The 18572-nt window shown below is 39.1% G+C and overlaps 1 protein-coding gene across 3 annotated transcripts in view; it reads left to right on the plus strand.

Moving 5' to 3' along the window:
- The window catches only part of OSBPL9 (oxysterol binding protein like 9), a 63906-nt gene that overhangs the window by 15932 nt on the left and 29402 nt on the right, over positions 1-18572 (plus strand). For 2 of the 3 annotated variants that reach the window (XM_013294640.3, XM_013294641.3), the window contains exon 4: positions 10183-10259. In XM_013294640.3, coding sequence (XP_013150094.1) covers positions 10183-10259 — 77 coding nt within the window. Of the gene's footprint in view, positions 1-10182; positions 10260-12462; positions 12541-18572 lie in introns of those variants that run through there. The other variant, XM_055815309.1, reaches the window with a different exon arrangement.

Consider the following 18572-nt stretch of genomic DNA (forward strand, 5'->3'; position numbering starts at 1 on the left):
ACTGGAGCCTAGTTGGAAAAACAACAGAACTTTTAAAATTCCAAGATTTCAAGGATCTGCTGAGCTGTGTCTGCGTTAGGGTCCCATCTGCAGTGGAACAGTTTCTTTTTCAGCCTCCAAAAGAAAAATGCTTTCATGTACTCAGACTTTAAGTACTGATTGGTGAACACTTGAATCTTCTTGGTCTCAGTGAGATTTTGCTGATAGGCAGTGATAGAATTTGAATTTGGGAAAAGAAGGAAAAGCTTCATACCGGATTAATTAATTACTTCTCAATGTCAGTTGCTCAAAATTGTGCATCTGTCTAAAACTCTAGAGATATAGGTAATGAGATGAAGGGCAAATGAGTCATTTAAAGATGTCTGAACAACTTCTCACCTGTTTGTTGTTCCTGTATGTGTATGTATGTGTGTAACTGAATTTCTGAAGCACTAAACCTCTAGCATCTCCCACTAAGATTTGCCAGTCACTGGATCTTGGTAAATTCTAAGTCTTCCCAGTGTGTAGTTCATATTTTGTTGCCGCCTGTGACAGTCTTCCTCTATCCTGTTTGCAGCTGTGCTTCCTAGTGGCCATCCCTGTATTGAACATTAGTAAAAGTTAAAAAGTTTTTATTACAAACAAAATATAGGCTTTGAATGATGACTGCATACATATCAAACAGTATCCATATATGTCATGCCTGGGTATAAAGGAAAGAAGTGAACTGAATAAATATGGGCAATAAAACCAACAGCAGTTTTGGTTTTACTGTCAGCTTAACTTCATCTCTGCCAGAGTGCCCAGAAGATTATTCCCTTTATTGTACTGCTGTATCACACTAGAGGAGGAAGGGAGGAGTAGAATGTCCACCGAAATTTTAAGATAGGTTTAAAAGTAATGTATTCCGTCTCGTGGTTGGTCCTTGTTTGGTCATACCATATATCCAATGCCATGGCTTGATTCTAAGGCTTCTGAATTAGGTAGATCTCAAAGCACTCCCTCATGGGTTTGTTCAGATTAGATGTAAAAATCCATTCAAGTCATTGCAAGACATTTGGGATAATACTCTCAGTCTAATGTACCTTCCTGTCAGGAAGCTCGCTCTTGGTAATATATTTTTTCTTAATGTAATACTTGTCTCTGTTCTAAATGTTCCATAACCTTCAAGCACTGTGGGTTTTTTTTTTTGGTTTGGTTGTTGGTTTTGTTGTTAAATTTCTTTTAACATCTTCATATCATCACCTAGCTATAAGCTCTTTCTATTTGGAAAGTCGGTTCTTCTACCCTTCATAGCACTTAGCTGCTCTTTCTGCTCACTAGCATGCTCTTGGCTTAAATTCAATAGTGGGAACGTGATGTTCAGGATAGTCCAGCAAGGGTATTGTTACCTTCTTGATATTTGAATTGCTGTCTAACCTGAAGGAATAATGGCTTTTATTTGGACTCAAATACTTCATTAAACACACACTGTATGCAGAAAGAAGAATTTAGATTTTTAAACTCCTACCTGAAAACCCAGCTCTTATTTTTACAGCCTGCAGCACAGTTCCTTGGAAGGAAAATCAGTCTTGTCTCCACTGTTTCATGTAATAAAGGACTGAAAGATTGGAAGCAGTCCAGTGCATTGATCTGAGATGATTTTGCTTTACCTTTTGTCTTTACTTTCCTATTCCTGCCACAAAAGTATCTTGAGAAATGAAGCATGAATGTTGCTGTGCAACTTATTCTCCTATTACATGAAAGCTGTCAGCCGGTAAAGGTAGATTTCTCCTTCTTCCCCATCCTGCCCCAGTTTCTAGCATGATTTGTGTCTGCTTACCATCCATCCCAGCTGAGAAAAGAGGGAGATATGCACAGCAAGAGGTTGTCTTAATGTTATAAAAGCAGGGAATTTTTGTTGGTGTGGGACATGGCTATTACTAAGGATATACTGGGGCCCACAAAGGCCTTAGCTGCTGAGCATATCAGAATTTGAGATTTTAAGTGTTCGTATTAAGTATCAAGATTAAGTATAATGGTTTTAGACCTGTGTTTCACAGCTACTTGGGGAAATAGTCAAAATCTAGTCTTCTATAAAACCTCAACATTGTCCACCAAATAGATGACAGGAAGCTGATTGCCCTTGTGGTATAAAGAGGCACTTTAGTCTATCAGATTACCCAGTTTAAATAATGATTCATAAATTGCAGCCTTTTCCCCAAAAAGTTTTGAGAGCTTTTTAAATTTTATATTGAAAAATGTCTATAGAGAGATTTTGGTGAAATCAAGATGTAGAAATTTTAGGTCTGTCCTGCTTTCCTCAGTGATGTTTATAACTGCTGTGACCGCATCGTTTATCCTAAGCTAAATTTTTCATGGCCTTTTGGGGTTCTGGTGATGCTGAAACAGTGAATTCCTCTATGCTATGCTCTCAATGGTGCTTTTATATTGCAGAGGAGCGTGAGCAGCTACGTTAAGAGTAAATCTTTCAGCCTTGTCTCTTCATACATTTACATCAGAGCTGAGCTACCTTCCCTCCTCCCTTTAGCTGACCAGGTCTGTGCTGCACAAAGTTCTGGGCTGCATCTTGTCCTCTCCTGACTGGCAAAACTGCAAAAAATCCTCTGTGAACCAGAACTAGGTTTAGATTTTGCAGTATGATTTTTCTGTCTTCTTCTCTCTTCCATCTTTCTCCTTTTTGCTATTAATGTGTCATACTAATATTTTGAGTAGTTGGATCTTGTAGCCAGAGCACAAGGAGTGGTGGGTGGTTGTGCTTTTACTGTTGCACGCAGTTCCTTCTTGCACTCGTTGCATCCTGTGTTATAATTGTCTGTTTTCTAGTCATACCATGAGGCTATCTGCACTTAATTTTTATGGTCATAAATAAACACATCTTGGTTTTCCATTTCTTGAGGTTGAAGTAGAGATTTTAAAATGTATGTTAAACTTGAGAGTAGCAAAGGAAATACCTTGAAACAGTATTTGTGTGATGTGTTTTCTTTTTTCCTTGCTCTGGAAGATACACTATATTTATTGCTTGTTATTTTGGCATCAACATGAATATATTATCTCAACTGTATATATGATATATGGCAACTATTTTGGAAGGGGAGAAATGGCCAGAAGAGGTCTCACTATAAGGAGGGGAGGGATACTGAGAAGTTCAACACTCTTTTCCTTCTGTTTTAACACGAAATTCCAAGTAGCAATAAACTTGAGTTTGACCTGTTAAATTGAGAGGTATGTTATCGACTAATGAAAATGGTTATATTTTTGTTCTTCTATTTTGATATTTTTTTTTAGTTCAAGCCTTGAACTAGTAGTTTCTGAGCTAGTCCAACATGATCTGCAGTGACTTTTAAAATGCAAACATACCTTGAAAGCCATTTCCACAGACTATACTATACAAACTATTACTTAGTGTTATAATATTTAAATATTGGCATTCTCTGGTGAAAACCCAGATAATTGCAGATTGTCCCACATTCAAAAATGTTTAATTACAAAATTATACATTGTGTATGAATTCCCAGAGAGAACTAATAGCATCTTGATCATGTGTCTCCTTTGTCACACAAGTTTCCACCTGAAGATATGTTTATGGGCTGATTGTAAAGCTTGCTAAAAATGCTTTTGAGCATAGGTAACAGTGAAACAGGAGTTTAGTTGGTTTCTCAAGATCACAGATTAATCTTACTAATACATTGTACACAGGAGACCATTTGATGCTTTTTCTTTGGCCAAGATTAGACTTTCTGTCTTGTGACTGCACAGGAGTCTTCTGTAGGTACAGGGAGATCAACGAAAGGAGGGTTGATTTATATGTGTAGGTGGAGAATGGCACCAGGAGGGAGATTAGTGGAAAGGAGAATAATGATTGTGACATCTCCAAAATTATGATATAGAGGAAATACGGTACTGAGACTATGTTCAACCTACTGACAGATGCAGGAGCTGCATGTGTTAGAAGAGTATTTACAAGCAATGAAACGATAGTGTTTTGGTAGGTTTGTATGAAACCCTGCTTCATCTTTCATGTTTTCCCATGGTTTGAAAGGCCTTCAGTGACTTTAAAAAGTTATTTGTTTAGCCACAGAACAGCCCTTTGATGTTTGGCTTTTCCACCTTATTAGACACTACTGATAAAATCTCTCTCCATTGAGATCCGTGGCAAAAAATCCTATCGATCTCAATACAGTCAGAATTTCACCTCTATCATCTGGTTATTTGTGTGTAAAGATGCTACGTCAGTTCTGCACTTGGCTGAGAAAATACAGGAATTTTGCATAAAAATCGGTGAAAGTTATGTCAGAATGAAGGCTGCATAATTGACTCTATTGACTCTGTGGGTGTAATAGACTTTTTTTTTTTTACTGAGTTCTGCCTGTAAGTAGGTCACAGTGAATGAAAATAAAATATGCATTTCATTTTGTGACAGTATGGTGTATTTATAAGTAATCCAGTGACTTTTTTAACTAATTCTTGAGGCTTTTCTTTCATCCTAGTGCCCATGTAGATGCACACAGGAAAAAAGAAAAACACCAGTATGCTAATTCTGAAGTGATATGTTTTTTATATTCTGTCTTCCAAGTACTGCTGTGCATGACCTAGAAATGCTGGTGGTAAATGCTGTACTGTGGAGCAGAGTTGTTAAACTTGTTTATATCTAATCTTTAGATGCCATCAAGCTTAGGCTAGAAAAAGTAATCTGTTTTATGTTGTACTCTAGCATTTGGTGTACATTATATAAACACATATAATCTCTTCACAACAAAGCAAATACTATAGAAACTCTAAATTACAAAATTTATTCTCTATTTGAGAAATTATTAGAGGCTGGGAGCATTTAATGTAGTTGCATTTCATTTGCCTTCTTATCCTCATGGAATAGAACTTTTACAAATCTCTGCCGTATCTGACTTGGCAGTTTGGGAAATTCAGAGATAAGGGACTATTTTAGGAGTTGTAAAACATCATTCTTCTGAATTACAGAAATTCCTCAGTAGAAGCAATGATTCTTGTCTTCAGTACTTTTTTCATTCCATAATTTTGTCCTTGGTAAAATAATTGCTTTTCTTTCTTTGTACCTCCTCTAGGAAAGAGTTCATACATTTTTCTAGTATATAATGGATGTTAAAATATCTGGCAAATAAGCCCAACCAGACAGATCACAAAAAATGCACGACTTCAAAAATACTATTATCATATTAAATCTCACTGTAACGCAATTACATATTTCTCAAGTGTGCTTCTCTGACCTAGTCATAAATAGGACTGTGATTGTGTTAAGTACCCCGTGGTTATCTCAGACATGCCTGAGATGTCATAATAAATTATACAGGTACCTTTTGAAGGATGCACTGTAGACACAAAGGAGTGAAAGGTTAAGCATATAGGAACAAATTGTAATCTAGTTCATAAAAACTAATTCTACTAGAAAAATGTAAAAATAGCTTAACTGACATAATCACAGTAAATTTGCGGTGCTTCAGCCATTAATGATTCACCTCTTGCTTAAAGCATTGGGCATATAACTCTACGGGTATGTAGTTGGGTCTGTGTGCAAAAATATTCACTGTTAAATTGCAGTAAAAACTGAGTTAATGATTCTGGCACTTGAAATAGAGGAAAGTGCAGAGACTGTTAATGTTCTTTCAGCTGCAGACAGCATTGATATTTTCGTGGATAGCTGATGCTCTGGTCCATCTTGAATTTCAGCTGACAAGGTAGCTGTTGCATTAACCCCTCAGACTAAGATCCACAGTGAATATTTGTGTAGTGTAGTGGGCTTCTCTATTTAATTTCTTTTTCTAATTAGTATAAAAAAATTGAATCACTTATGAACAGCTGAAGTAACACCTTTATGTTTTTTAAGTGCCATGTAGATGTCTCGGTATTTCTTATTTGTTTGTTGGAATACTGATTCTGGAGTCAGCCTAGGAAACAGTAACTTGATGTTGTCTCTTGCCCCCTGCTCTTCCTCTTTCTAGTTTTGTGTCAGGAGGGACCAGGTATCATTCCTCCATTTTCATATAAGCACAGATACTAGTGAAATTCCTTGGACTAGGTAATAATTGCCATATCGCAAATATGTTGGCGGAAAGAAATTCTGGAGTAGCTTTCCCATAGGAACTGGGGAAGGGATTAACTTTAAAATGGAGCCTGATCAAATCATGAAAAAAGTTGGAGTGATTTCAGGGTACTTGAGACACAGGACTAACGAGCAAAACATTCTTGTCTCCTATCTGCTGAAGAAAGCCTCCAGCATTTGCTGATACAGAGTGGATATTATGTAGTGTGCATCACAAGCTTTTTAGCTGAAAAGATATTAGAGCTTTTTCTTTGGCCAGAGTTGCCCTCTTTAGATAAAAAAAGGCCTGGATATCTAGCTTTCCATACATATGAGTGGATAATGATCTCTGACCATTGTGCGTAGATTTTTCCCATAAATTTTTTCTGAGTGTGTTGGCTAATCTCTTTTTTGAATGTTCCCATTGATTTTTTTTTTTTCATCAGTGATCTTTTGGCAGCTGTTCAGTTCTAAATTGCTTTTACCATTAGGGAGCTTTTCCTTGCACCTAATCTCACAGCAGCCATTTTGATTAGATTTAATATAACTTTTCTCACAGCTTGCTTTACTAAAAACTGCATCCTACTGTTTTCTCCATGGTCTTCTTAAAAGAGAGTATGGAGGAGAGCCAGGAGGATCTGCTGTTGATGATAGATGGTCTGAAAGTTAAACCAGTGTCCTGAACAGAGTGCTTAAAAGGTTACAATGCAGTGTGTTTCCGTGCAGTAAGCAGTCCTCTCATGGCAGCGTTCCTGGATCTGTCATGGCCAAGAACTTTGTCTTAGTAGCAGGATTGATGAGATTCATACGTTCTACCTAAGGATTGATCATTGCATGCCGTAAGTTTGCAATGTCTAGTATATGAGGAAAAAATACAGCTTCTATTCCTCCTGCTCAGCTGTGGTAGAAAGAGGGATGAAAGGGCTATTAGAGGAATAGAAGCTTCAAAAGTTTAGTTTATTTATGAGCACGGGAAAGTCAGTTCAGTTTTTGAACTGTACTGAGTGGGTGGTTTCTGGGTCTTCCCTGCTGCTGTAAGCCTTCTCTGTTCCTTTAGTGGTTCATATACAAGTCTTGATGCGATAACCTTTATTAATGGGCTGCTGTATATTGAGATTAGCATTTAACTAATACAGTGACCTCTCTTTGCTGGCAGCATGGAAGGTCATAGGAAGTCTGTCGCAGTACAAGGATTAATTCGCTGGTCTACAGCTTAATTGTTCCTTTTTTAGTTTAAATAATTGTGGGCAAAAAACTTGAACCATGGGATTTTTGTAGCCCGTGAATTACTTAGTAGCTCCTCAGCGACTTGTACCCCAGTTCCCCTGTAAGATGTTCTTTGGGGCTGGGAGATGGTCGATTAAAAAAACCCACCAAAACCCAGACAACAAACTCGAGAAACCTTACATATGTTGAAATATGTTAACCACCCGCACTTTGAACAGACCTTTGAAAAGTTGACGCATTGATACATTTGAAGTACTGATAGATTAGTGACACAAGTAACTTTATATGATTACTGTTCAGGGGTGACTGGTGTAAGAAGCATAAGCTTGATTAATATGTCTGTCGGGACTAGGCAAAGGGGCCTGTTCTTGATAAGCAGAACCAAAGAAGTTAATAAGCATTAAAACTATGATCAGAGGAAAAGATATCCAATTCTAATTGACTAATTCAGTAATTGAAATTAGTGCTAAAGTGTAAGCTATGCTGTGAAAAAAGAACTGGGTGTTCGTGTGCATATGTGTACATAACGTGAAAAGAAAAACTATATTTTGCACATTGCAAAATGTATTTAGCTTAATGTAGTCATCTGGGCAGAGTTCATATGGTTTCTGTACCTTCATCGTGTCTGGTTTCACTGCATTATAAACTTGTCCTCAGCACCTGCTTCAGCTTTTCCATTAAAATACAGAGAACTAGTAGGAAGAACCCCTCTAAGTTAGAAATTCTTTCTAATGAGTTTTGGAGAGTATTACAGATGGCAAAACACAGCTTTTTAGTATTTGCTGCAGTTCCTGCAGGAAAGTTACTTACCTGCTGTTCCAAGTAACGTTTAATTACTTTAACTTCTTCTTACAGACTTCCTTTGTGCATATGAGAGCACTTTGGGTAGTCACTTTCCCTTATGTCTAGTTTTAGTTTGTGCAGATTAATGGTAACATTACCAGAATCCCTGGGGCGATTGATCACACTTTACTATTTTAAAAGAATAATGAATAGGGATTGACTTGTAATATCTGGGAAAATATGTATTTTTTTTTTAAAAAAAACTAGCTACATTTCAAACTGGGCTTTTACTTTTACTTTGCATGTAATGGAAGTTTTGCCCCACTACTTTGTGAGGCCACCTCATCAGTTAGACTCAGAGCAAGTTTCTGTGTTTAAAAGACATTCTGCATATTTCTCACAAACACAAAAATTGCCAATTCTTTTCTGATGGTTTTGCTAATTTGACATAAATAGCGTATATATACTGAAGTAAACAATGCAGTATATTTATGTTGATATTGATGGAGTTTTCTTTGGGGAGTCTAGAAAAACCTACAGCTTCTTCCTCCTAAAGGCAGGGAGATTTCTGATTCTCCTTCTCTAATCCTTTCCTCTGGCCAATGAAATACCCTTGATGGGAATGGATGTGTGAACAAATCATAAATAATTTCCTGAAGGAGGGTTTATTTAACATCTTTGGAAAACCTGTGGTGGTTTTGAGTACAGATGGGTTTGTGCTGCAGAATACCAAAGAATAAAAACAATGGAAACATAAGGGCGAGAAAGGGAACATTGAAAACAAAGCATTTTGAGGCTGAAGGGAACATTTCAGTATAATAACTTACAGATATTTCCTCTGAACTCCATAACAAATAAGTCAGATAAGAATCTTAGTTCTCCGATTCATAATAGGTGCTAGCTCACTTAAGCTTTCCTTGGTTTTAGCAGGCTTCCTGTTGCTTTTAAATACCTTCCACTTGAATGAGGAACTAGAAACAATTGTCAATAACTATTCTAAACCTGTATATGGGCCAGTTTGTTTACAGTTTATTTAATGCCCTCTGGATTTTTCTCTTCTTTCTTCACCAAGAGTCCACTGGCTCGGTCAGCTGTTTGCTTTTTAAACACTCTTTAAATCTCAGCAAAGAACTCTTTTCAAACTAGCGAAGAAAAGCAGTATCGGTGGGGGGAAGGGTGTGTGTGTGATGATAGTCCCTACCTGTTTTGATCTGTTCTTAATCTTCCTTCTCCAGCTCCTTTTCTCTTCGTTGTCCCCTGAGTCCTGAAAACCATCAACTGCCTCCTTTAATCATGACTTAATAGATTGCTTTCTTAACTATCACCATCTGCAACTGAGAAGCATAATCATCTTCTTTGGTCATTACATCCTGACTTGGATTCTTAATTAAAACTGTATGGTGGTCTGTTGCAGAAGTATGACAATATTATTGTGTGCTGTTGTTTACATATGATTCATGTTCTAATCAGTTTGAGAGTTTAAAAAATGTTTATTATATACTTCATTATTTGTTGCGCTTCATTATTCACACTGGTGATCTGTAAGAGGTCTTTGTCCTGTCTTAGGAATCCATACCAGAAAGACTAACTTATTCAAAGTTACTATGTCCACACTGAAGTAGAATTACTGGATAATTTATTACAGGTTGAACAGCTTGTTGTAACTAAGAAAATTTAAAAATTACTTAATAAATTAAATGAGGAATGTCTGTGCAAACTCTCTTTGCATGTATGCCCCTAAAGATGAACAAGAGATAGTTACAAATAGCAATAATGCAGAACTGTTCTTGTATTTGTCATATTCTTACATTTACAATTATTTTCTTTTTGATATATAATTCAGAGTCATTAGTAGAACAAAGTTTCTACCAAAGCTTAACAGCTTTTTGCACGCATAATTATTCAAAACATCTCTCCAGTACCACTGAGTAAATTAACATAATAATGTAACAGACCTGTAACCACAGAAGAATAAACAGGATATTAAGACAATTGTGGAATTATGTTCTTGGTGACTTAACAAAAAAAAATATGGTTTAACTTCCATATTTAGTAAGGACATCAGATGTGTTGGCTTATGACTTTTTAGTACGTAAGACTGCATATAATTTAATAATATCTTTTGAATACTTTTTCAGCTCGAGATGCTGATGAGAGGGAGAAGTGGATTCATGCTTTAGAGGACACCATTCTCCGCCATACACTCCAGCTTCAGGCAAGTTTTACTTTCACTTTTAACTTGTTTTTACTTTCTTTTTTTTGAAGCAATGAAATACAATGGCATGACTGCTAATATCAAACAAATCCTGTATAACACCTGGTCATTCTGCAGCCCATACAGTCAGATACAGTAAGACATTGGTACAGGTACCTGAGGTTAGGTTCAAGTCTTTCTGTTAATATTTTCTTGTCTTACTATCAGGAAAAGTCAGTATAAGACTTCCCTTTATTAACTCATATTTTTAATTGGTGGTTCCTGACTTATCGTTGTACATTTAGTGGTTTGGGTTTTGTTTGGTTGTGTTTTTTTAAACTAGGAGTTAGTCCTTTTTGGGTCAAGCCTGTTGTGTGCTTGTACACCACCTAATTTTGAAATTGAAATGAGACAGCAGCATTGAACCTCTTTCTCGATGACAAAAATGGTACATAGCTAATGTTTGAATCCACTGTGTAAGCTGGGTTTCGGTAGCTTTTCGGTTCTAAAAACCAATAATTGGTCTGAGGATGGTTCTTAGCACTAGTTATCTGAGATCAGTTTCTGGTGATATTCTAGATTTGGACATGTCTATAAGACTTGCTAAGCCTTTATCTTTGCTCTGGCAAGAAACCCTTAATGAAAGGGATTTTCTCATATTTGGTTTGCACCACGAAAGTATCTGATAACAGTGTAGAAACCTTGTAACAGGTTTTCACTATCTGTGTTGAATAAAGATTTGGTATGCTTTTGGAATACAGCAAGAGAATTAGGTCTTTTCACAGTTGAGACTGTGTGAAGATAAATTAAAATCCCTGATACCACAGAAAGAGAAGCTTATCAAGACTGATAGAGATGACATTTGCCCAATCTAAAGAATTAGAACAAGCCTGAATTTATCCCATCCAACTTCAGGTACTTGTGAAATCTCAGTCAATTTACCTTAATTTCCTGCTAAACAGCGGTTTTCAACCTTTTTTTACTTATAAAAGACCACTACAAATTTTCCAGTGAATAGCAGATCCCTGGATAAAAATTCAAGTTTGACAATCAGCTTTGTATCCCTAGAAACGCGTCACGGATATTTTAGAAGTAATCTCTCCATCTGGACACAGTAGCTGAACACAGACTGAAAAACTCTGCCCTGTACTGGATGTGAGGAGACAGAGATTATCTAGAGAGCACCATATGGATGTAGAAGGGCTGAGCTCCCTCCCAAGGCTTGCCTCATTCGCCGTCCTCAGCTTGGAGAAAGTGAATAGGTGAAAGTGAGCTGTCCTATTTAGGGTTTGAAATGAAACGAAATAAAAGTTGTTTTCTCCACCCGGGAGACTTTTTATGGCATGGAGATACAGCATACAGAAACGAAACACCAGAATATACCGTGGTTTTATTAAAATAAACATCTCCACGCTCTCTACAAATTGTGATTGTAGTTTTATTGGTAGATGTAGATTTTCAGGATTGTAGGTAATAACAGAACTGCTGCCTGTTATGTAACAGGTAAATGTTCCAAGAGTTTATCAAGTAAGGCAGTCATATTTAGGTAAAAAAAAAGCCCAAGTTAATGATTTATCTAGTAACATTTGAAGGAACAATTAAGGATCTAGAACTGATTGCTAAGAACATATCCTCATCCCTCTTAGATAAGCGCACCACTGAGCGTAATACCTTGTGGGCCACTGTTCACCGTTCATTTTGAGGAACCCTCCCTGTGCCTGTCACTACCCTTTCTGTTTCAGAGGCCCTTATTTTTAGACCAGCTGGAATACCCTTCACTTACACCCTACTTAATGAACTGCCAAGGCTCACCGTCTTCCTTGACGTGAGCTGCTGAGCAGACAGCCGTTTCAGAAGGAAAGAGGGCCACACCTCCTTGCAAAATACGTTTCTTTGACAAGTTAAGAAGGGTCTCAGCGACTGCTCTGCGGGCTCTCGTCCCTCGCCGGCGGGACGCGCTCGCTGCGGCCTGGGCTGCTCCGGGCGGGAGCGCGCCCGCGGGGCCAAGCCTCCTGCTGCTGAGGCCAGCCGTGCCTGTGAGGGGGTGACCCCGGAGCCGCCGCGGGGCTCCGCACAGCGGCTTTTTGTTGCCGTGACAGGACGCGCGGCGCTGAGGCCGCCAGCCTCCCCTCCCATCGGGGCCGCCATTTCCCGGCGGGAGGGGCGCGCCCCGCTCGCCCACCAATCGGCGGCCGCCTTATTCGTGATGCGGGCGGCGGGGCCCGGCCTTCCTTCCCCGCCCCTCTCCGCCCCGCCCCGCCGCTCCTCACGCCTCACCGCACGGCGCGGAGGGATGGCCGGTGTGAGTACGGGGGAGTGAAGCGGGGCGGGGGGCAGTGTTGGGGCTGCCGGGTGCCGCCTCACCCCACCCCGGCGGGCAGATCCCCTCCCCGCGGCGCCTCCTTGACTGGAAGCAGCGCGCTGCCCCCTCCCCGCGGCGGCCGGGGGGTCTGGCCCCTGCCCCGCCCGGGCGGCCGCCGGCGGGGGGGGGGGGGCGTTGGGCAGCCCCCGGGAGCGGGGCCTGGGGCGCGGGAGGGCCGCCGGGGTTCGGGGCGCCCCGGGGGACGCGTTCAGCCCGTTACGGGAGCCGCTTTCAGCCTCTTGTGTACAGACACGCCTGGGCGCCCATTAGTATTTAAAACAAAACGCCACTTCGCGCACATGAAGTCCTTCGGCTTTCCTTTTTATTTGGGCAATAAAGTCAAATGAGTTCTTCGGGAGGATTATTGGCTCAGCGGGCGTGGATGGGTGTTTGTGGGCTGTAGCAGATTATTTTCTGTAACGGTATTTTCTTAGGTCCTTAGTTCATGTCGTAGACAGAAACATGGTTATCTGGCACATAAAATCTTTATGCATCTGTTTTTGTCCAAAATGTCTTTTCAGAGTCTTTTTTTTCAGGTTTTTATGCTGCTTTCAATCTGCCCATTCAGGTGCCGGAGTGTTCCCGTTTGGAAAGACGGGCTTTGATTAAGTTTTCTCCCCAGTGTCAAGCACAGGTGTCCGTTAGACACGGGAAGGTGTACTGAAGCCTGGGTGGTCTGTGTGCTGTGTGAACCAAATCAGAAGGGATAAGGGATTAACGCCAGGTGGTGGAGAGGTGAAGTGATGTCTGGGTGTTCTGTAGTCTGATTAGGCTTGCTAATTTTGATTTTGCCTAAATGTTTTACTGTGTTGTCCTTCAGTCCTTAAAATGGAAGTGTTGTTGAAACACTTAAAAAGAGTTAAACACGCTTTCCCCTGCCCTGCAACAAACCTAAACTTGCAAGAATGAGCTACAGGCAAGGAACTGAGGAACAACTGAGTCATAAATATACAGAATGAGTAAAGGGACAGTAGCTGTCCAGAGGGCTGACAGTTAGTAATGTTGTATCCAAGTGAAAAAAGAATAGGGAGGAAATGTTTCAGACACACTTGCAATTTAATTTTTCTGAATGTTGAAATTTTGAAACTGAAGTCTTTTGTTCTACTTGCTGTGGTTTTATATGTTCTATGTTAAAGTTATTACTAAAAATACACATAGTTCTAGTGTAGCTTTGTTGAAAACTTGAACAGTAGATGGTGCGATAGTATTTTTGTTAGTGTTTTTTTAATTCTGAACATCTTCATAGTTCAAGTGGGAGCCACAGAAATACATTTCTCCAATCTTCACCTATTTAAGCTTCTCAGACAGCCACACTGATGGTACCTGCCTTCTCCAGAGGATACAAACCGGAAACAGCTTCTCTTTCAAGATTTTTAAACTTTAAGGGGTGGATTTTCAGAGGGTTTTATTGGAAGTACCTTTCTGAATCCACCAGTGTTTTCCCACTTGCCCCTCCCAAGATGTATTGTTGTGGCATTACCAAGTCAGTGGCTTTGCAGTGGCCTCATGTCAGTTGTCTCATGCCTGCAAGAGATAAAGGGAAGGGTGTGTATGGGGTGAAGGTATATGGTGACTTAGATTTCTTGTTTGTCTGGGCAGAGATAGGAGGGTGATAAGTAATCTCAAATTTTCTTTTGTTCCTCAGCAGGATCTTACGTCAACCAGCAATCCCATTCAGACAGGAAGTGCTCCTGGTATTCTTGTTTAGTGTAAATGTCCTGCTTTCCTCCTCTGTCTTAGGTGGCATCTTAGTGCTACATCTACTTTTTGGCTCTGAAATGTGAAAACCCCTTGAAGATAATTAATGTCTTTTAGAACCACCGTAACTTTCTTCTTTGATCTGAATAAGTGCATGATCACTGTTAAAATATGAATCTACTGTAAAACCACCAGTAACTATACTCTTCTCATGCCTTACAGGAGTTCAGTAAAACACTGACTGAATTTTAAAATTTGAAATGGCTGAATGTGTGCCTGTATTCTGGTAGTGTTTAGGATCCCATCTGTAGGAGTCATGCTCACCCTGAGCCGGAGGGATGGGCTTTGCTTTTTGGTTTTTTTTTGCCTCCCCCCCTCCTGTTAGCTAAAGCTTTCACACTCATTCTTTCCTTAAATCCGGTGTCTTGAAATGTACTTTCCCTTCCTGTTGCTCTAGTGCTGCTAGAGCACCTTGGTAAGTGTCTTAGAGTGGCAACTAGAGAGGCTGCTGAGGATTGCATAAAAGACAACTATCAACTTGATTTAAAAAATAAAAATACCAAGCTGAAACTTGCGTATTCTACAAATCAGATGTCTTTTATGCTTCTTGAGTAGATAGGACAGTGGTAATCCACATGAGAGTCTTTAAATACTTGCAGGCTACAGAGGTTTTTCTGCCCAAACTTAGGAAAAACCTTAAGGTGATGCCCCAAGCTATTTCAGCCTCTAAGTGGACCCAGTGTGGAGACAAAGGAACTGAAATTGCTGTCAATGCAAAGGTGGGCTGTTTCTTACCACATAAAAGTGAAAGGAATTAAAATAAAATATGAATGGCTCTGTAGCTTGAAACCTCCGTAATTTAAACAAGATGTTTGCTTCATAATTGGGTAATAGAAGGATAAGAAAACTGCATTTTAAGAAGCGTATCTGGGATGGTTGCTGTGAAGAGTGACAATGGTGGCTTAAATATTGAAGAGTTATACCGTGGCTTCACCAATAGAGTTGATACTGCTGCCTGAAGCAGTCCTGTCTTGCTTCTCCTAGGAAAAGGGAATAGGCAGTGCAGCAAGAATAGCTGAACTTGGAACCAGATTCGGAACTGGCCCAGATTAAAAACTACTTTTCCTGCTGCCCTCCCTTTCCGAGGTTAGTTTTAACCTGGATTAGTTTCCACATTGAGCTGATTTTATGGCAAGGTAAATGTTTATGCTGACTCGAAAGAGCAGAGTAAGGGTGACAATAAACAGGGGAACTGATTTGTTTCTTTTTCACTTATGCTGGTGTAAAGTGTGGAACCGTGTTGCTAGTAGTGGTTCGTTTGGTGTCATGTTAACCAGCATTTTTGATAACATTTCTAAAGGTGCAAGCAAAGTTTCATTCTATCTCTTATTCTTGTATGTTTCTCTTGATTATATTATATTGTTACTCGCTGGCTTTCCAATGCTGCATAAAACTAAGAACACATTCTTTTTGATTAAGACTATATCAATATGGATGTGTTTCAAGTGCTGGTGGAAGGGCATGGAGTTAACAGGCGTGCTGTCCTTTTTCAGAGTTTGCTAGCAAATTATGATAGTGAACAAGCACGTTGACATAAAAAAATTACATAGGTAAAGGGATGGGACTCCAGGATATACTTAGTGTTTGTGAGGTTTCAGAATTCTAACATATGTTTTGACAGGATTTTACATCAGTATGTAAATACTTAGGTATTTTTTAACTCCTCCTATTTTCCTAGTTCTATAGCTACATGGTCTTTGCTAAGTATTTTGTGCTGTGCAAAGCAAAATTACTTTTTTTTTAAAATCATTTTTTTAATTATATTTTTTAAGGAACTGCAATATTCTGACTGTCTGGAAGGCTCATATGCCTTCCAGAACTCATACATCTGTTTTTAAACTCATTTTGAGACATTTACATTCTAAGCTTTAAATATTGCTTAAAAGTCTAGCAGACAAAAAAAAATATACATCTTTGCCACAAATAAAAAGATAAGAAAGTGTCATTGTTTAGTGTCTTACTAGTTGATTTGGCATTTTTCTTCAGTTTTCTGTGTGGTGGTTCTTATAGGCATTGTCTCACTCTACAAAATCAAATATGCTGTAGGCAGGGGATATGTTTCTGTTGAGGTATTGCATATGGAGGGAAAGCGTTCTTATTCACTGCTTTAATTACCACAAGGTGGGGTTTTTTTGTTGTTGGATTTGGAATCCTAATGAGATGAAGAATATAGCATAAGTATCTTCAAAAAGGTAAGAAAGTCTGGTCTATGCAGCTTTCTCTTTTCCTTCACCAGTAAAGCTAATCTACAAGGACAGCTCATCAAGTCTTTGCTGTTGCCTCTGTCTATTTCTTTGTTTCCGTGCCTTTGTTACTGTTCTTTTTCCACAGAGGTCATTATTGTAATGCTTTTTTTTGAGAAATAAGTTTGAATTTTATTTTTCTGGTATGACTCTTCTAAGGATGATGCAGTCTTTTTGTCCCATCCTAGTTTGAAAGAACTGGTTTAAATTAGGCTGAAATTACTTCTTAGTGTGGACAAGTTTTGCATATAAATGCATTAGTGATGTGCATGACTTCTCATTTGGAGGACAAGGAAACAACACATAAACTCCCTTAGTGCTAGCAGTTCTGTAATGGAGATAAGGCTCCTAATACATTTTTTAAACTGGTTTATATGTTGTTGTTGCCCTCCTGTTCACCCCTTCCAAAAAAAGGGTTGTATCTGAAAAGAATAATTTTGCAGGATTCCTAGCAAAAGAGTTCTTTACTCAACCCCAGACCAGCATATAAACAGTTTCCCAGGATAACCATCCTGTCTGCTTGCTCCAAGTTACTGGATATCATGCAGATCACACTGGGAGACTGCTAATTGGGTAGGTCAGTGGACCCTGTTTTCTCCTTTCTACCTACAAACACTAGGATTGGCATGTGCCCTGTAGAGTCTAGCCTTTAAACCTTTGGTAGATTCTGAAGGGGACATCCCAGTAGTTGTGGGTGGTGACAAGAGATGAGGGAAAGAATGCTATGTTGCCCTTTTCTCTTTCTCTAGAGTTGTTGTTGATAGAGGTTTCTTTGTGTGGAGGAGTCAGATAACAAATGTATTGTTTTGGGAAGTGGTGGACAGACTAGAAGTTATATAAATTACTTGCTTCTGCAGCTATTTCATCTGGTAGTATAACTGCTAGTTCCTTAAAACCTGCATGAACACGGAGTAGTCGTTACTTGAGGGAAATAGTTTACTTACTGATAGATCTATTTATTCAGTGGAAAAACAGGTTATGTTACTCTGGATTGGTGCTGACAGTAAGAAATAGTGTATTACTGAAGATCTAAAATAGTCTGGATTCCTAGTCTTTTTTTGTAATTTGAAGATACATATTTTCAGATTCACAGCATAATTTCAGCTGGAGAAGACCTCTGGAAGTCACCTGGTCCCAACCCCTTCTCACTGTGAGACCAACTTCTACGTTAGATCAGGTTGTCTAGAGTGAAATCTAGTTGAGTTTTGAACTCTGCCATCCAAGGATGGAGGTATCTACAGGCAACCTGTCAGTTTATGAAGGTGTGAGCAGCATATCATACAAGTTTCTCGTGGAAACCTGCTTGCTAGTTGAGATGTGCAGTTTACTAACTTAAATGTTTAACAAACTGTTAAATGCCATTCTATTGACTCTGCTCACCTGTTTCTTTTGAAGCTTCTGCTAAGTGGCAGGGGAGGGAAGAAAGAGGTGGGGTCCCCTTTTTTCTCCTACTGTGTGTTTGAGTGACCAGATAATTAATTAATAAGGATTTGTTACACAAATCTGCCCTTCTTATATCTGGTCTTTTTAAATTACTGCTGGGTTTGAAATATTGATTGATTTTGTTGCTGTTTATACAGTGGCTTTTTCTGTGCTAATTCTAGTCTTGGTATTTTTAACTTTCCATTATCTTTTGAGTTTCAATCTGAAACTTATGTGAGCATTTACAGTCCTTAACGTAATCTCATATAACACAGGCTAGTAAATTTGCTCAGTAGGTTATTAAACTGTCTTTATACAAACCAGGAGCAATCTGGTGAAGTGCTACAGCCTTAAGTACCTGTGCTTTCCAAAATTATTTTCATGTTTCAACTCTGTGCTATGTCAGCCTGACGCTATACTTAGTCTTACGGTTTTCTCTTTACATGGATTGAAGTTTTAACTTTCTAATAAAACTTCTTAGGCCACAATTCTCACTCTGTGTTTGTTATGCCTGTCTGCTCAGTTGTAACACTACATGTTTTAATCAGC

Source organism: Falco peregrinus, chromosome 10 (assembly GCF_023634155.1).
Source record: "Falco peregrinus isolate bFalPer1 chromosome 10, bFalPer1.pri, whole genome shotgun sequence".
NCBI lineage: Eukaryota > Metazoa > Chordata > Aves > Falconiformes > Falconidae > Falco > Falco peregrinus.